This window comes from Manis javanica, chromosome 10 (genome assembly GCF_040802235.1).
Source record: "Manis javanica isolate MJ-LG chromosome 10, MJ_LKY, whole genome shotgun sequence".
Taxonomy (NCBI): domain Eukaryota; kingdom Metazoa; phylum Chordata; class Mammalia; order Pholidota; family Manidae; genus Manis; species Manis javanica.
In genome coordinates, this window is record NC_133165.1 from 56,084,637 (window position 1) to 56,105,570 (window position 20,934).

At 51.5% G+C, this 20,934-nt stretch overlaps 1 protein-coding gene across 7 annotated transcripts in view; it reads left to right on the plus strand.

The window, feature by feature from the left end:
* Positions 1 to 20,934, plus strand: part of ABCC6 (ATP binding cassette subfamily C member 6) — a 49,670-nt gene that overhangs the window by 22,609 nt on the left and 6,127 nt on the right. For 6 of the 7 annotated variants that reach the window (XR_012122307.1, XR_012122306.1, XM_073215527.1 and 3 more), the window contains 14 exons: positions 745 to 891; positions 1,613 to 1,700; positions 2,925 to 3,000; positions 4,705 to 4,831; positions 5,039 to 5,215; positions 7,365 to 7,532; positions 7,971 to 8,142; positions 9,451 to 9,526; positions 10,953 to 11,073; positions 12,631 to 12,838; positions 15,327 to 15,637; positions 17,392 to 17,591; positions 18,845 to 18,971; positions 20,059 to 20,160. Coding sequence is in view for 5 of the 7 variants with exons in the window: in XM_073215527.1 (XP_073071628.1) it covers positions 745 to 891; positions 1,613 to 1,700; positions 2,925 to 3,000; positions 4,705 to 4,831; positions 5,039 to 5,215; positions 7,365 to 7,532; positions 7,971 to 8,142; positions 9,451 to 9,526; positions 10,953 to 11,073; positions 12,631 to 12,838; positions 15,327 to 15,637; positions 17,392 to 17,591; positions 18,845 to 18,971; positions 20,059 to 20,160 (2,100 nt within the window). In the remaining 2 variants the exon portion in view is untranslated. The remainder of the gene's footprint in view (positions 1 to 744; positions 892 to 1,612; positions 1,701 to 2,924; positions 3,001 to 4,704; positions 4,832 to 5,038; positions 5,216 to 7,364; positions 7,533 to 7,970; positions 8,143 to 9,450; positions 9,527 to 10,952; positions 11,074 to 12,630; positions 12,839 to 15,326; positions 15,638 to 17,391; positions 17,592 to 18,844; positions 18,972 to 20,058; positions 20,161 to 20,934) is intronic. The other variant, XM_073215526.1, reaches the window with a different exon arrangement.

The following is a 20,934-nucleotide window of genomic DNA, read 5'->3' on the forward strand; positions in this document are numbered from 1 at the left end:
TTACAAATTGCTGCCGGGTTAGCCTTCGGAAAGCCCGGCTTTGACTTCAGTCATGCCTTTGCAAACAAAACTATAGGGACTTGCTGCTGCTCCCAAAATAAAACCCAAACTCCTCCAAAGGCTGGTGGACCTTAAACCACTGGTTCCAGAAGAAGTTAAAACCCCAGAGGCCATCTGGTGTCACAAACACAATCAACAATCAGAACCGCAAGTACCATCGCTTAGAACCGTGAGAGCTCCCCAGGTAGGATCACTAGGTCACCTGGACACCTACTGACATCACACTGAGTGACTATCGCACCAGCTGGCACCTGACACCTGCACCAAGAGTCAAACCTGGTGACATCGAGAACCACAAATGCCACCAAACCCAGACCTGCCCACTGCTGCTGTTACCCTGGAACCTCAGAGCCCCCTGCCAGGGTCCCTAGCATCATGCTTTAGATCCCACCCATGTCTAGAACCACAAAAATGCTACCCCAGTGCCTGGAGCCCAGAGTTTCTGGTTCCCAGAACAGAGGCCGCACAATCAGTTCACCCCTCATGTATGTCAGGAGTGCCTTGCACAGCTCCAGGACCTAGGAATGCAGCCTGGGGGTTCGCAGAGTTGGGGGTGAGCTCTGGCTGGAGGGAGGCCATTCCAACGTGGTGGGCTCGGCCACACGGGCCCCTGGAGGCAGCGTCGCTTGCCCAGCTTCCCGGGCCACGCTCACAGCTCATGGGTGCTGCCGATGTGTCACGCAGGTCGCGCTGGTTGTGTTTGCAGTCCACACGCTGGTGGCCAAGGACAACGCCATGGACGCCGAGAAAGCCTTTGTGACCCTCACGGTTCTCAATATCCTCAACAAGGCGCAGGCCTTCCTGCCTTTTTCCATCCACTCTGTGGTCCAGGTGAGGCCAGGCAGGAGAGCGTGTTGGAGGAGCCTTGCAGGGGTGTGCTGGATCCGACAGTCTGCCCACCACCAGCAGGGGAGGCGGCAGGAGGACACAGTGAAACAGAGCAGGGAAAGAGGCGGGACGGGCAGAAGGTGCCCACAGACATCCTCAAAGCACGGAGCCTCGGAGCCTCACCGATACAGGAAGGCCACAGGCAATCCGTGCAAGACTTCATTCTGGTTCCCTTTTCCTACAAAGCAGTTTTATTCCATTTCTCCTCCTTTACTGTCTCTGCTCCCCTTGTGCCTCCTTGGGCATGATGAAAATGAGGCAACGGGGGCCTAGCCGAGCCATCCCTGTTTAAGGGGCCGCCTCTCTAGTGACCAAAGATGGTTTTAAGGTTGGGAGTGGAGACGGCGCCCCCAGGTGGAATCATCCCTGATAATGGCCTGATGACACTGCTAGAAAAGCCACCATCCTCTTCCGGAGGCTGGTCTGCAGAATGGCAGGCAGCTTGATCTGTTAATTAGGAGTGAGGAGGGTCCCGCCACCATCACCATCACTGCCTCCAAGTGCCCTGTTCTCTGCGGTCTACAGAGCTCTGTGTAAATGCCTTGTTAATGTGTAGGGCTTGCTAGACAGGAAGCGGTCCCCATCTGGAGTCCTCTGACACTGGACGTCTGAGTCCTCGTTCTGGTCTTCCGGCACGGTTGACCGGGGGCTTTGGTTTCCCCAGGCCCGCGTATCCTTTGACCGTCTGGCTGCCTTCCTCTGCCTGGAAGAAGTTGACCCTGGAGCTGTGGACTCATGTTTCTCCAAATGCTGTGAGTGCTGAGTTCAGCAGGCAGGGTGTGGGGGGCTGAGGGGCCCGGCAGCCTTCCCAAGTCCACTGACCGAATGCCAGGGTCCTAGCTGGGCGGCTCCCAGCAGTAGGATGGCACAGGCAGACCAGCCGTCAGCCACGTAACTTGAACACGAGCACCCTGACGCTGGTACCACCAGCCACTCAGCTGCTGCTCGTGGAGCGCCCTCATGTGCCCCTCCGGTTGTGCCACGGTGAGCAGCCTATCAGGCCAGGCCCTGGCACGTGTGTCCAGACAGGTCCAGACAGATGCATGGCAACATGTGAATCTGCTAGAAAATATAGTCAGAGAGACTACAAGCACCATTGCATGTTGAGATTCACCAAGCGCGGACTATCTGGGTTTCCCCCTCTGCCCCATCCATTCCTGACCTACACCTATGGCTCTAGTGATGTGAAATGAACAGCAGTGGGAGGGGCGACCTGTCACTGGGTCAAGATCCTCCCCTTGTTGTAGCCAAAGAATCATCCATGTGCTTTCATAGAAAACACCCACGTGGTAGCTAAAAGCACAGCCTGTGACAGTAGACAGCCCAAAGCCATATTCTGCGCCCAGTGCCTCCCCCAAGCGTGGTGACGCTGGCAGGCTATGACTCTCTTCGAGTGTCAGTGTTCCCATCTGCAAAACGGGTATCTTGGGCAGATGGTCACAGCACCTCTACATAGGACTGTCATGAGGGTAAATGAGTTCATTTAAGTAACACACAGAGAGCAGGGCCCTGCACAAAGTCAGCATCCAATGCATGTTAGTTATCATAATTACTATTAGAAAAAAAAAACACAGAAGCGGGCAAAAAGGGCTTTAAATAACCAAAACTGGGTGTTTCTGAGGCTACTTAGAGTTCTGGCCGCAGCATCTGCTCACCTCAGCCATTGTAGCATGAGAGCAGCCATTAAAAATAAGTAAATAATTGTGCATGGTTATGTTGCAATAAAATCTTATTTGTAAAACTAAGCAGCAGTTGGGATCCAGTCCCTGGGTGCTGGTTTGCCTGCTCCTGAATTACATGACCATCTGAGAAGGAGAGAATGTGACCACCCCCGGGTCACACACAAGCCTGAGAAGCAGGACAGTTCGTTCAGTGGGAGAGAGTTCCTGCTGCCCCCAGGGGGCAGCGCCTGGGGCTCTCTTGGAGGTGGAGGCCAGCCAGGAGCACCTCAGGTAACGGCCTTCTGTGCCCTGCAGCTGCTGGGGAGAATTGCATCAGCGTGCACGAAGGCACTTTCGCTTGGTCCCGGGAAAGCCCTGCATGCCTGCACAGGTACAGAACGGCTCCCCTGGTAACTACCTTCCTGTTGGCAGGATGATCCAAGAGGCGCCCACCACCTGAAAAAGATGGTGCAGGATCCCAGCCCAGGGCTGGAGAGTAGCGTAGCCTGCTCCGGTGTTCTGCCAGGGAGATTGTGAGAACCATCCCTGCAGAGTCTTGGGGAAGCAAAAGCTCCTGCAGATGGAGGAACAGGGCACCTGAGCCTCCACTGCTGGGGAGGAGACTGCCCTCTGCTCCCTAGGCTGGCTAAGGTAACACCAAGGGAGGCCTGGCCATGAGGAGCCCAAGGCGCAGGCCCATCAATCACACCCACTCCTGTCCCTCCTGTGTCAGTCCCCAGGCCCCAACTCTTTGGCTGGGTCTTTGGCAGAAAACCCCAGTCAACCCTAAAGCTACCTAAGAAGGGAAGGAAAATACCCGGGGGCAGTGTTTATGCTGATTGGTATTCATTGACTGCATAGTACGTATTAAGCACCTGCCATGTGTCAGGCACTGTTCTACAAGGGCCCTGCTTTCTTGGGGTTGACATTCTGATAGGAGGTGTCAGGGTGAGAAATCAGGGTGAGGGGGCAGTGTGATGGCAGAGTAGTGTGTACTGCAGGGAGACTGACATTTAAACTGAGGTTGCAAGGGAGAGAAGGAAGGAGTCTTGCAAGTGTCTGAGAGAAGAGCTTTCTAGGCACTGGGAACAGCAAGTACAAAGGTCCTGGGACAGGAGGATACCGAAACCCCTGTGTCTCCACCTGAGCACTGTTGACATTTGGGACTGGATAATCATGTTGGGGGGTTGTCCTGTGCCTTCTAGGATGTTTCACAGAAGCCCCAACATCTACCCACTAATTTTAGCAGCAATCCCTGCCAGGTGACAACCAAAAATAGTCTAAACATTGCCAAATGACACCTGGGGGACACAGTCACCCCAGCTGTGTTTGAGAACCAGGAGGTCAGCATGGCGGAGGCAGAGCAGCTGGGGGACAGAGCAGGAGCAGGTGGGGCATGCTTCATGATTGACAGGCCTTAGCTTTTACCCTGAGTGTGATGAGAACTACAGCAGAGCTGCCCAGGAAGCGTCAGGATCTGACCTGGGTTTTCACAGGTCCTCTGGCTACTGGGTGGAGGATGGATTATGGGACATGGACAGGGGCTGGGGAGCAATGAGGAGCCTATTGCAATAAAACTAGGCAAGAGGAAATGCTGGTTAAAACCCTCCTGCCACAGTAAACTGTGTGAGCGTGTTTACATGTGTACACATGTGAATGCATTTTATGCATGCAGCTGCATGTGTGTGCACATACAGGCATGAGCATAGAAGCACACATACTCATTTGTATAGATGCTACAGCATGTGTGCTCAGGTGTTTGTGTACATGTGCATACACTTGTGTGTGCATGAGTTGTGTATACATTGTGTGCATGTGTGCACATGTCAGTGTGTTTTTGTGTTTGCACATGTGGGTGTGCATGTGCATACAAGCATATGTGTGTACATATGTGTGCACAAGCACATACGTGGGGCAAGAAGGCTGCTCAGATACTCAGACAAGGATTGACAGAGGAAAGGACTGCCCCTGCTACACCTCTTAGTGACCTAGATGAGTGACCATGGGAAAGGCTGGCTCTGTCTGGGGTTCACCCATTCTGCAGACTCAGGCTGGGCCCTACCCAGGGACGCATCCCCACCTCCTGTGTTGCCAGGATAAACCTCACTGTGCCCCAGGGCTGTCTGCTGGCTGTTGTTGGCCCAGTGGGGGCAGGGAAATCCTCCCTGCTCTCCGCCCTCCTTGGAGAGCTGTCTAAAGAGGAGGGGTCCGTGAGCATCAAGGTGAGGCCACATTCCCTGCATGTCTGCCAGGGCATCCCCCATCCCCAAAGCCCTCCCTCCCCACTGCTCCTTCCCTTCACAGCCAAGACCCTCTCCATTCAACTCTCCACCTTCCCCTGCCACCAACAGCCCAGCTCCCACTGCTCCAAAATCATCCCTTCTCTGTCCCTATCAGCTTCCCAGTGGTCAAAGCGAGTTGTGTTTTAGGGTCCTGTGGCTTACGTGCCCCAGGAGGCCTGGGTCCAGAACACATCCCTGGTGGAGAATGTGTGCTTCGGGCAGGAGCTGGACCCGCTGTGGCTGGACAGAGTCCTGGAGGCTTGTGCCCTGTGGCCAGACGTGGGCAGCTCCCCTGCAGGAGTCCACACCCAAATCGGGGAGCAGGTGAGGGTCTCGGGGCCTTCTTGGGATAGGGAGGCATTGCATTTGCCTCCCTGACTCTTGGGTGGTGTGGCAGGAGGGACAAAGAGGAGACAGAAACGGGCAGGAAAGTGGGGGAGGAAAAGGGCCTAGCTCAGGACCCAACACATAGCAGGGGCTCAATAAATAGTTATTAATGGGTGTATGATTGAAAATAGAGACAAAGGCAGAGAGACATGGCAGGGGTTGGGGGGTGACATTGGTCAAATTGGTTCCCTTCTTGGGCCTTCACCAGTGGGTCTGAGCAGATGCCCAATAAACAGGATATATGCACTTGGAGCTATTGGATTGGGCAGGGTCAGCAAACTGTGACCAGTCAAATATGGCCCACCATCTGTTTTTGTAAATAAAGTTTTATTGGGACACAACCAGGCCCATTCATTTACCCCTGGCACATGGCAGTTTTTGCACACCCTGAGAAGCTGACCCTTTGCAGAAAAATCTTGTGGACTCCTGGATTAGGTAACTGAGAATGGAAAACTGGGAGATGAAGTTTGGGAGTGAGTGAGGTTTCCTGGAGAGAAGAGGAAGGGGACCAAGAGAGTGCCTGGGGAGCCTTCTGTGTGGCTGAGCCAGCAAGAGCAGCTGAGGAGGAGCCTCCAGGGAGGACAAGGTGGTGTGGAGGCCACGGGAGGGTGTTTCAGAAGGAAGGGTGCCTGCTGCCCTGCCCTGTCCAGCTGGGTCACATCCTAAACCACACGTGTGCTCTCCCATAAGCACCCCTCCTGGGGGATGGATGCCTCATCCTTCCAGAGCTCAGAGCAAAAATCTTGGTGTCACCCTTGATTCCTCTCTTTTTGTTATATCCACATTTAATCCATCAGTAAATCCTGTTGGGTCCACCTTTGAAGCAGAGCCAGAATGTTCTAGTACCATCCACCATCAACCCTCCCCTATGTTTCTGCAGCAGCCCCCAGCTACCCTTCCTCTGCTCAAATACTCCAGGGTCTTCCCATTTTCCCTGGAGTCACAGCCAGTGTCCTGACAACCAGTGATGAGGCCCCCAGAGATGTGGCCCCAGTTCTCTCTCTGACTGCACCTCCCACTGTGCTCCCCCTCTCCTGCTTCACTCCAGCCACATGGATCTCGTGATGGTCCTTGAACACCCAAAGCAATCTCCCACCTCAGGGCCTTTGCACCTGCCATTCTCTGTGCTTGTAAAGCTCTTTTCTGGGAGTCTATATGGCTCATCCCATACTTCCATCAGGTCTCAATTCAAATGTTCCCTTAGTGTTGAGGAGTTCCCTGCCCACCTTACCCAGCACAGTACACATGGTACACCATTACCCTGCTTCTTCATGATACATCACACCCAATAGGTGATACATTTTACTTGTTTGCTTATTGATTACGTCTCCCACCCCACCTTCATTATAGTGAAAGGTCCAAGAGAGCAGGGACTTGGTTTTGTTCATTGCTTATCCCCAGAGCTTAGAATAGTGCTTGGCATATAGTAGCCATGCAGTAAATATGAGTAGAACAAACGAACTAGTGAACGAGCAAATGAGCAAATGAATGAGTGAGTGAATGAATGAATGAGCGAATGAGCCAATGAATGAGCAAATGAGTGAATGAGAGAATGAATGGATGAATGGATGAGCTAATGACTGAGCAAATGAATGAATGAATGAGTGATGAATGAATGAGCAAATGAGAGGATGAATGAATGAGCAAATGAATGGATGAATGAGAGAATGAGCGAACAAACAAATGAAAGAATGCACAAATAAATGAATGAACTAACTGAAAAGTTACCAATGGATGAGGCAACAGGGGGGTGGCTGGTGTCCCAGAGGTGGGTGATAAGGTAGAGAAATGGGAAACAGAAGCCAGACTCAAGCAATGGGAGAAGTGAAAGTAGGTGTGGAGCATGCAGGCACCTCCACCAGGAAGCCAGGCACCTCCACCAGGAAGCTTGGCTGAAAAGTGGAGAAGTGAGGCTGAGTGACACTTGGGTATGTTGGTTTGAGAACAAGTATTTAAAGCTGGGACGTGGGTGACCCTGGAGGACAGGCATAGTGAGCTGGACCTCCCTCTGATGAGATGTGGCCCCATCACACCAGCTTCACCCAGCAGATGTAGCTCAGGTCTCTGTCCCTCGCTGTGGCCACAGGGCATGAATCTCTCTGGAGGCCAGAAGCAGCGGCTGAGCCTGGCACGGGCTGTGTACAGGAAGGCTGCTGTGTACCTGCTGGATGACCCTCTGGCAGCCCTGGATGCCCATGTCACCCAGCATGTCTTCAACCAGGTCATCGGGCCCCATGGGCTGCTCCAGGGGACAGTAAGTTTGGGGAAAGTTGTCAAAGACAGAGAAAGCCCTTACGGTCCAGTCCTAACCCAAGTCTGTCTTCCCACTACTCTCCTGTAGTCCAGCTTTCCTCTCTGTAATGCTGTGGCAGTGCTACATAACACACAACCCCCAAATCTCATGGCTTACACCAGTTACTTCTAGCTTATAGGTCTGTGGCTAAACTAACAGCTCAGCCTCAGGTCACGGGACAGGGTCTGGCGAACTCCGTGTCTTCTTGTTTGGAGACACAGTTTGAAAGAACCATATCTCTACATCTCTCTTAGGACACGCTGTTTTTGAGAAAGATGGCAGGGCCACAAGAAGGGGAGCTGTCCCTGCTCTGAGTCCCAGGACACTGCCTGTCCCTTCCCACCCAGATTTGGAAGACTGGTCAAGACAGGAGTGTAACTTCCACCTCTTCCCACCCAGACACGGATTCTCGTGACCCACACGCTGCACGTCCTGCCCCAGGCCGATTGGATTGTGGTGCTGGAAGATGGGACCATTGCAGAGACAGGTTCCTACCAGCAGCTTCTGAGTGGGAAGGGGGCCCTGGTGGGCCTCCTGGACCGAGCCAGTCAGCCAGAAGAGAGAGGAGGAGGTACGGGCAGGGCTTTGCTGGTTCTCTGCTGCCCTTGGGGAGAAGCCTCCAAGGGTTCCACTGGCAGGAGTGGAGGCTCTGGCCACATCCTCCCTGTGGACCCAGTCCTGAAGGCAGGTAGCTCTCCCAGGAAGCCACCCATCCCCCAGTAAGAGCCCGTGGCTCCTCTGCGAGCCAAACACTGTGCTAAGTGCCCCTATAAACACACTTACCTTACTGCTCTTCACAATACTGCCATGAGGCATGTGCAATTATTACTGCCATTTTACAGGTGAGCAAATCATGGCAAAGGGAGTTAATTTGCCCAAGGTCAAGATTAGAACTCAAATGTATTCACCTCCAGAGTCCATGCTCATAACTGCTACAGAGACTAAGCAAGAAGATCATTTGGTGCCTAGAGGCTAGAAGGCCCACAACAGGCTAGCTAGAGCATCTGACAGTCCATAAAATACAATGCTTGCAGGAAAAATGACAATGTTTGGGAAGCAAAGTCCTCAGACTTACCCACAGGGAGCGATAAAGAGCTATGAAAGAACAGTAAAGGCACCTCATGTGCATTAACTCCGCACATCGTCACAGTGTCCCTGGGAGGTCAGTACTGTAATTGCCTCCATTTTACAGAGGAGGAAGCTGAGACTCAGAAGTTAAGGAACCGGCCCGAGTTTACATGGCTTCTGTGTGGCAGTGCTGGGACTTGAACCCTAGCAACTTGACTCCAGAGCATGTGGCTTTTAATCACTAGGCTATAGACTGCCCCTCCATGACAAAGCGCAGGCTCACAGCCAGGGGGCCCCCAGTGCCTAGACCCAGGCTCTGCCTCTTCGAAAAACATCTGTTGGGCAATGGCCCACCCTGGCAAGAAGCCCAGGTGTTGACTCACAGGGTTCCATCCGGGACCTTGGAGATGGGACCTGCGCAGCCTGGGGGATGGCCAGGGGATGGTCCTTCCTGGGGCAGATGACGCTGGGGTTGGGTGAGGGTTGCCCGGAGAAGAGCATTCCGAGCACAAGGAACTGTCAGGGGAGCCCAGAGCAGTCTGGCTTCGTACAAGGTTCACTACTGTTTCCAGCCCCAAGTTCATAGGAGGAGCTTGATTATATGTGCTGAGTGAATAAATGAAGGAATGAGTGATTGAAGGAAACGCTGTTGCTGGAGGAACCCAGAGAGGGCTGAGAGGCTGCAGGAGGTGGCTCAGGGGAACTGGGCGCTCAGACTAGCTAAAGCCACGTGGCCCGTGGGTGTGAGAGCCGGCCTCCGGACCCCAAGGTACTGACCCCACTGTGGGACAGGACCCCCTTGACCTTGCAGAAGCAGCACCCACAGGCGGCACCAAGGACCTCAGAGGCTCTGCTGGAGGCAGGGGGCCCACAGGTGGACAGGAGAGGTGAGTGTGCTGTGGGGCCGAGTGTGGGGAGGGCACAGGCTGAGGCTGAGGCAGGGCCGCCGTGTCCCCACTTGCTTCTCAGGCAGGTGGGAACAGCCAGCTCTTCTGCATTGAACCCCTGCTGAATGCCCGCCCTGTGGCTCCGCTGTGGGGTAATTCACCAAAGACTATTTGACAGTCGATTGGCCAAAATGATTACATCCCGAAATGTCCAGGTCACAGAATGACCAATTTGCCCTCTGCGGGTGATGAGTACCTACCAGGTTAGCAGAGCTGTCTCTTTGCCAGAGTTGGGCGGGGCTGGTCCAAAGAAAGATCCTCACCACAGTTGTTAATGACCTTGTAATGTCCTGTCGCTCATGCTTTCACAGACTTGCTGTGCAAACAGCTTGAGTCCACACTCATGGCATCACTTGGTGCGGGCCAGAGCGCACAGTGGGGGTCACCGGAAGGAGGCCTCTGTCCCCTTCCCTCCAGCCCATCTAGCCAGACCATAGCTGGACTCACTGTGGGGCTGTCTGCAGTAAGGGGGCCCCGCCCCTGATGCTTTGATGTTTTATGGAAAGTGACCTTGTAAAACAAAACAACAGACCACTGGGTGCCAGGTACTGTGTGAACTTAAGTGCCAGCTGTCAGGGGAGGTGGGGGCGCTACTGGGAGAACGTGAGGGGCTCCTTGTGAAAGTTAAGGTTGGACACAGCACCTCCCCATCCCAGCTAGCCACCCAGAGCTTGCATCACACATTGGGCAAGCCTGCTAGAGTTCCGACTGCATAATAATCCTGAGTAAGATCAGGTAGATGATAGACAGATAGGTGGATGAATAGAGAGACACAGATGATAGACTGATAGATGATGGATGCATAGATGATAGGCAGACAGACATAGATTGTTCCCATTTTACAGTGGAGGACACTGAGGCACAGAGAGGTTAAATCAGCTGCCTGTGGTTTCACAGTTAGATGTGTATTCACATCTGAGGTTAAGTCAGTCCCCTCATCCACAGAAGAAAGGAATATACAGGAAGTCTTCAACAGTGGAAATGTGCAAAATCGACAGTCTGCCGAGCTGGGCTGACAGATCTGGGAGGAAACAGCAGGGGCACCAGTGATTGCCGTAAAGCTTAGGTCACAAGGCAAGCTCTGAAAACCAAGTTCCAAAGTTGAGAAAATAAGTTCATTTAGTGAAATGGCCTCAGAGGAACAGGCTTGCTCAACTCTGGGGTAATAAATGGCACTTAGCTGGTGCCCCAGAGTGGGAATGGGAGCATGGCACCTGGTTGGCATTCAGTTAATGGAATGAATGAGTGAATAAATGAATGGATGAGTGGAGAGTGTACCCTAGAGCTCATTGGCTACCAGTGAGGGTTGGGCACACACCTCTCATGGACAGAGACACTGATTGTCCTCATTTCCTTTAAATGACAGGCCCATGACGTTAGTCCCTGAGAAGGACAGCACCACTTCAGAGGCCCAGAGAGGGGTTCTCCTAGATGATCCTGAGGGGGCAGGACGGCCAACAGGACAGGACAGTGTGCAGTATGGCAGGGTAACCACCAGCTGCTCCTCCAGTCTGCACCCACAGCTGGCCCAAGACCTCCCACCAGCCACAGCACTGGGGACAAGGGTAGAGACTCACATTTATTGAACACCTACTATGTGCCAAGTCAGATTTGAGATACTTCACATTTCTCAATGCTCACAACCACCCTAAAATTAGATAATGACAACTCTATTTAAGAGATGAAGGAACTTAGGTCTTTGTGAGTTTAGAGATTTGTCTCTGTTCTCATAGCTATCAAGTGGCCAACCTGGGACTCAAGTCTAGGTCAGTCCAGATCTGAGGCTTGTACTGTTTCTTCTCTGCTGCTCTGTCAACACGTCCACCTACCCATACACCCACTCACCTGCTCATTCATCCATCCTTCCACCCACCTTTCCACCCATTTGCCCACCTGTCCATCCTATCCATCCAGCTCTCCCAGCTGCCCACTCATTCCCTCCTCCATCCACCCACGTATGCATGCGTGCGTGCCTCCCTCTGTCCATCCATCCACTCATCTATCTGCCCACCTACCTACACACCCACTCATTTATTCATCCATCCACCCATCTACCCATTCACTCACCTGTTCACCCTATTCCCACCACCCAACCCAACCATCAGCCCTTCATCCACCCAGAAAGCATTTACAGAAGCCCCACTTTGTGCCAGGCAAAGTCTCTGACCTGATGGAGTTGGACAAGACAATTAGCATTGTAGTTGGACAAGACAGTTAGCAAACACTTAGGCTAATAAGCCAGGTACTCTCCGATAAAGATAGATGCTATAAAGAAAATAAAGGACAATGATAGGGGACCAACTGAGGGTGAGGGGCCTGCTCAGATAAGATGTTCAGAGAAGTGACATTTGAGCTGAGCCCTGAAGGGCACAAATGCAGAAAGAGCAGGGGGACGTGCATTCCAGGCAGGTGAGGGAACAGCAGGTGCAAAGGCCTTGAGGTTGGGAGGAGCTTAGGGAGCCACAGTAGAGGAAGGGATCCCATGAGACTGGCAGATAATGAGAGGGGCTAAGGTCAGAGACGTGGGCTGGAAGGTTGGGATTTCTTCTAAGAGCAAGAGAAAGCCAAGGGCAGGTCAGCAACAGCAACATGGGGTCAGGCAGATGTTTTCAGTGGTTTGTTCTGGCTGCAGGTGTGTGGAAAACTTCAGGTTTGTAGGAGCCAGACCTTAAGCAAGTGGCTTAACCTCTTAGTGCCTTAGTTTCCTTATCTGCCAGATGGGAATCACAATGAAGATAGAGATACAGGCCTGTCTCATAGTAGGTGTTCAATAAATCACTCCAAAGCCAGAGAGTGTGAGAGCCTTGCTACCTTTAAGGCTCCCACTGCCCCTGGGGGGCTCTGTAGACAAAGGGGATCCTGAGGCTGGATGGGCCCTATAGGGGGGTTGGTGCTCCAGGTGGGAGGTACCAACAGAGGCCCTGGGAGGTCTGCATGGTGGCTCTGTCTGCCCCGTGGGCATGCCTTCTGGGCCTCACCTGGCCTATCCTCCCTCCCACACCCCCTGGGGTTCTCTATGCCCCTTCTCCCTACATGTGCTACAGGTGCAGGCCGCTGTGTACCTGACCTACCTCCAGGCTGTGGGCATCCCCCTCTGCCTCTATGCCCTTTTCCTCTTCCTCTGCCAGCAAGTGGCCTCCTTCTGCCGTGGCTACTGGCTGAGCCTGTGGGCCGACGACCCCACTGTGGACGGGCGACAGATGCAGGCAGCCATGCGGGGCTGGGTATTCGGGCTCCTGGGCTGCCTCCAAGGTACCCCTTGTTGGCCTTCCTCACCCTCTGTCCTCTCAGCCCCACCTGAGATGCTCAGGGCTCCCTGGCCTACCCTATCCTTCCTGAACATCTGTGCAAATGTCCTGGGTCCAAGCACAGACCTGCATCCTTAAGATGGGGCTAGGGGTAGTGAGGGACACAGCACTTCCCACCTTTTCTTGAACCCTCAGAGTCCCTACCAGACTCAGTGGCAAATGTAGAATCTCAGCCCAACCCAGATGATTGACTGCTGAGCGCTCAGGTGTGGACTGATGCAGCAGGTCAGCTGGACTGTGTCCTTCCCCCACCTGCAGGGCAGCTCCAAGGTCAGACTGCTGTGAACTCATCTGGGTCTAGTGCTTTCTATTTTGGAAGGTTGTTAACTGTTGATTCAATTTCTTCAATATATATTCAGATTATCTATTTTGGTGTGAGTTTCAGTAGATTGTGTCTTTCAAGGGATTGGTCTGTTTCTCCTAGGTTATCAAATTTGTGGGCAGAGAATTGTTCATTGTATTCTTCTCTTATCCTTTTACTGTCCGTGGTATCTGTAGTGATGTGCCTTCCTTTATTTCTGATATTAGTAATTTGTGTGGTCTCTCTTTTTTTCTTATCCTTGCTAGAGGCGTATCAATTTTATTGATCTTTTCAGAGAACCAGGTTTTGGTTTCACTGATTTGTTTCCATGGATTTCCTGTTTTTATTTTCATTGTTTTCTACTCTAATTTTTATTGTGTCTTTTCTTCTGCTTACTTTGGATTTAATCTGCTCTTTGTTTTCTAATTTCTTAAGGTGAAAGCTAGGTGGTTGATTTTAGACGTTTCTCTTTTCCTCATATATGCACTCAATGCTGTATATTTCTCTCTAAGCACAACTTTCACACAAATATTACTACATTGTGTTTTCATTTTCACTTAGGTCAAAATATCTTAAAGTTCCTCTTGAAATGTCTTCCTTGACCCGTGTATTATTTGGTGTAGTGTTTCCTCTCCAAGTATTTGAGGATTTTCTAGTTATCCTGTTATTTCTCATTTAATTCCACTGTGGTCTCACACAGGCATTGTAGGATTTCTCTTCTTTTAAGTTTGTTAAGGTGTGTTTTGGGGACCAAAATGTGGTCTTGGTTCCATATGAGCTTGAGAAGAATTCGTATTCTCTTGCTGTTGGATGAAGTAGTCTCTTGATGTCCATTATATCCCATTGATGATGGTGTTGTGTTCAGTTACGTCCTTCTTGATTTTCTGCCTGCTGGACTTGCCCATTTCTGACAGAGGGGTGTTCTGTCTGTCTATATAGGTTCCAATTGTGATGGTCCATTCATCTGTTTCCTCTTTCCATTCTATCACTTTTTGCCTCACATATTTTGATGCCTGGTTGTTACATGCGTACACATGAAGGATTGTTAGGTCTTCTCAGAACTGACTCCTTTATCATTATGTGACACCCTTTTTCATCCCTGATAACTTTCCTTACTCTGAAGTCTCCTCTATTTGAAATTAACATAGGGCTAACTATACCACTATAATGATTTTATCTCAAACTAGTTGAAGCCACAGGAGAATTTCTTCACTTATGCAACTGGAATCCACAGGTAGCTTCAGGTATGGCTGGATCCAAGGATCCCAGTGAGGCTGTCGGAGTGTCTGTCTTCCTCTGTGACAGCTTCCTGTCCAGGCAGGCTTCTTCTCCTCGTCGTAAGATGGTATCCCACGGCTCTAGCTTGACCACCTCAAAAAAAAGCAAGCCCCTCTTTCCCAAAAGGTCTAGTTAAGTCCCAGCTCTCATTCTCATTGGCCTGGTTTGGGCCATGTGTTCATCCCCAAACCAACTGCAGTGGTTTGGACAGGCCGGGGATGAAATTTGCTGCTCCCCATGCACAGGGAGTGAAGCTAGCTCCATTCCAAGCACAGAGATTCACACTGGGAGGAAGGGGGCATATTAGTTTCCTAGGGCAGCCGTAAGACTAATTGCCACAAACTTGGTAGCTTAGAACAACATAAAGTTATTCTCGTGGTTCTGAAGCCAGAAGTCCAAACTCAAGGTGTCAGCAGGATTGGTACCTCTTGGAGACGCTGAAGGAAAAACCATCTCACACTTCCCTCCCAGCTTCCGCTGGTTGCCGGCAATCCAATCCAGGCATTCCTTGGCTGTGATGCATCTCCCCAGTCTTCACATCACCTTCTCTGTGTCTCTACATGTCTTCTCTTTTTATAAGAACACTAGTCATTGGATTTAGAACCCATCCTAAATCCAAGATGATTTAATCTCAACATCTTTCACCAATAACGTCTGCAAAACCCCTATTTCCAAATAAGGTCCCATTCTGATGCTCCTAGTGGACATGAATTTGGGAACAGCAGGGGACACCATTCAATCCACTACAGAATGGATCCATCAGGGATAATCGGGGTGGCCAAGTCATAAAGATGGCCACTGTGGGGTAGTAGGGCCTCCCCAGCTCTCATGCTCTGACACCCTCTCTCCCCAGCTGTTGGGCTGTTTGCCTCCATGGCCACAGTGCTCCTAGGGGGGATCCGGGGGTCCAGCATGCTCTTCCGGCAGCTCCTGTGGGATGTGGCGCGGTCTCCCATTGGCTTCTTTGAGCAGACGCCCATCGGGAACCTGCTGAACCGCTTTTCCAAGGAGACAGACATAGTAGATGTGGACATCCCCGACAAACTCCGGTCCTTGCTGATTTATGCCTTTGGACTTCTGGAAGTCAGCCTGGTGGTGACAGTGGTCACCCCGCTGGCTGTCGTGGCTCTCTTACCACTGCTGCTCCTCTACGCTGGGTTTCAGGTAGGGAGAGGTTGGGGAGGCTCCTGGGGCCAGCTGACGCCACCTCAGCCAGTCCTGTCTGTGGGTTGGACTTAGTGTAAGAGGTTCTGTTCAGCTGGGCATCTGGGGGCCACTCCTAGAAAATTCCCAGAGGCAGAGATGCCACAGTCTGTTTCTAACACCTGTGTTTGTCTCTGTCCCCTAAATGTTCACATCAGAGTTCTTACTACCTAACATTTTGCCCTGCTGCTGAAATCAGCTTCCTCCTCTCTAATTTTCTGGAAATCGAGAGGCATTGCAAGGTCTCAAAGACTGCTGTATTAGGCTAGGCACTTTTAGTTTCCAGGGCCAGGGACCAACTTAAATTAGCTTAAACAAAAGAGCAGAATTAATGGCTTATGTTTCTAGGATGCAGTGGGCCCGCTGTCACCAGTACACTGTCACTTTTCATATCGTCTCTCAGTGGTTCTCATAGTCCCAGACTGGCAGCATCAGGGTGCCCTGGGAACTAATTAGAAATGCACATTCTTGGACATATGGACTCAGACACTATGTAAGTGGGGCCCAGAAATCTGGGCTTTAACAAATCCTCTGGGCTTTAACAGGTAATTTTGATGAACACTAATGTTTAAGACCACTGACTTGCTCTGCTTAGCTCTGCTTGGCCTAATTTTGCACACATTCTCTTTCCAGGGAGCAAATCTGATGGCCCCTGGTAACCCTACACACATACAGCATCCCATCTTAGCAACTGAACACAAAGAAATCTTTTTTCCAGCTCAGCATTCATATATCAATACCAGGGAAGATTTTGATTGGCCATTTATGGAGCATGTGTTCATCCAGGAGCCAATCATAATGACCGAAGGATAGTATACTCTGACTGCTAGGCTGTGTCATGCGACCACTTCCATAATCAGTCCCACAATCGACATTCCCTACTCCCAATGCCCCCAGAAATCAGAAATAGAGTAGCAAAAAATATGGTAGTCAGACAAAAACCATGGCCACCCCTGTCTTCCACAGCTATCCTAGGTCTTCTCTGTGTCCTCTTGACTTGGGAGAGGAACTACTTCTCTGTTGAGAGCTTTGGAGTCAGAGAAAAGTGGGTTTGAATCCAGGCCCTGCCACTTGTTATAGAGGCTTGGACCAGTTGCTTAATCCCTCTAAGTCTTGGGTATTGTCACCTGTGAATGACACTAATATCCACTTCAAAATTACTGAATATTGTTTAAAAAGAGCCTGGCACACTGCCTGGATATTTAGCAAATGTAATTTGCAACCTCAAACCAAATAAAACACGTATTATTTTTGTACCATTATGTTCACAGCACCTGGCATGTAACCCTTGAGTTAAATGAATGAGTTCAACTTGGCCAACTGCCTGCTTTGTCCTTTACAGTTAGCCCTAAGTGAAGCAGTTGGCCTTAGAGCCGGGAATGAAATATTTACATTAGAATAGTGGTTTCTTAATCCTGGCTGTACAATAGAATTACCCAAAAGGATTTTTAAAAATACCAAGCCCAAGGTAACACCATCAGAGGTTCTGGTTCCACAGTTCTGCAGTGGGGCATTGGAGGTCTTGAAGCTTCCCAGGTGATTTGAAAAAGAACCATGGGACTCTGATTCTGCAAAGAAATTAGAGCCCAGAGAGAGGAAGCAACTGCCCCAAGGTCACCCAGCAAGCTGATAACAGAGCCAGGTCTGGGTGCCTGTGCTTGGGGTTCCCTATGCTTCTCAAACTACCTGTCTGTGTCTGTGATTTCTCCCTTCAGAGCCTGTACGTGGCCAGCTCATGCCAGCTCAAACGCTTGGAGTCAGCCAGGCACTCGTTCGTGTGTTCCCACGTGGCTGAGACGTTCCAGGGCAGTGCAGTGGTCAGGGCCTTCCGGGCCCAGGACCCGTTTGTGGCTCAGAATGATGCGTATATGGATGAAAGACAGAGAGCCAGTTTCCCACGGCTGGTGGCTGATAGGTAGGAAGGGGGCAGAGAAGACCCTGTAACCCATCTGTATCCCAGAGAGTGAGACCTAAGGTCATACCGTGCAGCCAGAGAGGTTAGGTGGCCTGCCCAGGCTACACCCCCTGGGCACTCTTGGCTCACACTCTGAGCAGATGAAACCTGGTCTGCAGGGTCCCAAACAGAAGGTGGGCAGGAAGTACAGATGTCAGCAAAAGGAACCAGGCCACTGGGTCAGTCCCTGTTGCCTTGGTGACAAAGCAGCTATGTCTGCATCCTCAGCCTTCTTTCAGCACAAAGCAAGAATAAGAACACAAGCTTTGAGCACAGACAGGCATGGGTTCAAATCCCAGATCTGCAATTTGCTAGCTAAGTGATCTTGGCCAAGCTACATAAGTCATAGTGGGATTGAGCTCATGGTGTGGCTATGAGGATTAAATAACTAAATTCATAGCTAATACATGCACTATGCCTACTACTACATGTGCAGCACAACATTTCAGAGCACTCTACATGGATTAATTTACTTAATCCTAACAACCCACAAGGCAGAGACTGTTTTATAGGTGATGAAGCTCTCTGAAGTCAGGGAATTTTATCTGTTTTTTTGTGTGGTTCATAGTAGAGTAGGAATTCAGTAAAAGGGGGTGTATATTTATTCATCGGCTCAGTATGTATTTGTTTAGCACATACTATGTGCTGGGTTCCTGGGCTCGGTACTGGGGGGCAGGGCCAGAGCCAGAGCTGCCCGCATGGACATCACACTCCTGTGATGGAGATGGACAGTCAAGGACTGCTTAAATAGTTTGATTATAAAGAGTGATAACTGTTATGAACGATGCTACCAGTGACGTGCTGGAGACAAGGCAAGGAGCAGTCTGGGAAGGCTCTTTGAGTAGGTGAAGTTCAAGGTGACTTGAACACAAAGATATAAGATGTTGGCCATGTAAAGATGCAGGTTGGGTCTGGGTGGAGGGAACACAAGAGGATATGGCTTGGCCTAACCCAGGACATAAAATTGGCAGCCTGGCAAAGCTTCACGTAAGCACTTACTGTACTGCCAGGCCCAGAGCTGGGCTGAGATGAGACAGGGCAGTGTCAGCTTCCCACCCCCACTGAGCTTGGGTGGGGTCCGGGGTGTGGAGAGGGCCATTGCTGGGACCCCCGCGGGTACCTGAGCTGGAATGATGACCCGTTCTTGTACCCAGAGAAGCAGGTCCCACCGAGAGGGCCCGGCTAGCCCTGCTGTTACCTGCCTCCCCTTGCAGGTGGCTCGCGGCCAACCTGGAGCTCCTGGGGAACGGGCTGGTGTTCGTAGCTGCCATGTGCGCTGTGCTGAGCAAGGCGCACCTCAGCTCCGGCCTCGTGGGCTTCTCTGTCTCTGCCGCCCTCCAGGTACTGCTAACACCCACAAGCTGGGCTCTGGGTGCAGGTGGAATAGAGACAGACAGGCCCCTGCCAGTGGGACCTTCAAGGACCCAAGTCCAACAGTGAGGAAAATACGGTTCTACAAGAGGTGACTTTGCTCCTTGCTGGACCTGGGGCCAGTCTCCCCTCCTGGAGCCTAAATGTGCTCATCTGGAAAACAGGCGATGATCCCTTCACTTCAGGTGTTATCAAGACAGAGCTGAGAGAAAGTACATAGGGGGCATTTCCAGTGCACTGTTAGCTTTTTATTAAGTGTTAGTAACATGATTTAATGTCAGGCCATGACATCACTGAAGGAAGAGATCATTTGTAAGTAGTAGCACTGATTAGGAATGAGCCATTGCTCTAAGAGTTTTGTAACTATTAACTCATTTAATCCTGCCCACAACCCTTTCAGAGCTACTATTATTATCCTCAGTTTACACTGAGGCAAGTAAGCTAAGGCTAGAGCAAGGTAAGAGGATGGAGCAGGACTGGGGGGAGAGTATTTTTCTATCACAAATCTGGGAAGGCCTGTCGGAGGAGGGGGCTTGTAAGCCAAGTCCTGAAGGGAGGGAGGGGGAGGGAGGAGGGGGAGGTGGGGACCATCCCGGGTGCAGGGAAGGCAGGATGAAGGCCCTGGGCTGGGGGGCAGGTGCCCCTGGTGCGCTAGAGGAGCGGCAAGGAGGTGTGAGGCTGGGCAGTGCGGCCAGGGTGATCCTGGAGGGAAAGGAGGCTGGGAGAGGAGGGAGGGCGGAGCAGGCAGGGCGTGGGCCCTGCTGACCATCCGTGTGGTTTCTAGTGTGATGGGACATCCAGAGGGAAAGCTTCAGAGTGGAAGCCCATGGGCCAGCGTCCTGCTGGGTGTCCCTGGGGAGGCCACACGCCCTCTCCTGTCCTGACTCCCCACCCGTATCAAGACGAGCTGGACAAGCTCCTTTCTGCTCTGGATACTCTGGTTCTCTTAGGGGTCCCGGGGGCTTGAAGCCAAATGCCATCCGGGTCTGTCCCAGGTCCTGCCTCCTGGGCCCTGCCTCTGGCTGGCTTCAGCCAGGCTCATGTCTTCCCGCACCAGGTGACCCAGACGCTGCAGTGGGCTGTTCGCAGCTGGACAGACTTGGAAAGCAGCATCGTGTCGGTAGAGCGGATGAAGGACTATGCCCGGACACCCAAGGAGGTGATAGGTGGGAGACGGGTGGGGGTTGTGCCCCATCTGGGACTCAACTGCAGACGGCGGTGGACCCGGGCAGCACCTGCTATCAGCTTTGGGGCCCCCACTGGAGGCCAGCGGCACAGCCAGGGCAGCAGCAGTGGTTAAGACTGCGGGGTCTGGAGCCAGGTCAAATCCTGGTTTTTGGGCTTCCCTTGGGCAAAGCAGGTCATTCTTCTGAGTGACAGGGGACCGTGAGTAACAGTGATACAACTGCAATGTAAATGCAACATGATAGCAACCTAACAGCAACATTACAGACCCAAGAGCAACACAGTAACATGACAGTACTGGGTACAGTGGGGGCAGGGTGGGGCGGGGGGCAAATGAGATGGCACAGTAAGGGACTCAGTAGTATCTGGCACTGGTAAACACTCAATACACGTCCACTGCTCTTACTAGCCCCATTTCACAGATGGGGAAACCAGGAGTCAAGGGGTGGGATGACCTGTTCAAGGTCACAGGAATAGCAAATGGCAGCATTGGGCTCCCTACTGCTCAATCCTCCCTCTTCACAAAGACAAAGCAGAATGTCTACCTCTACTAAAGGAAGAGGGAATATTATTTGACAATCAACAGTGACTAATAAAATAATGATAAAGGATACAGTAGCCAAAACCATCATTATTTTTATGATACCAGATATGTTTTTAGCTTTGCTGTCTCCCACACCCCTTAGCAACCCTGTACGAAAGCAGTAAATATGTGCATTTTACAGAAGAGGAAACTGAAGCTCAAAGA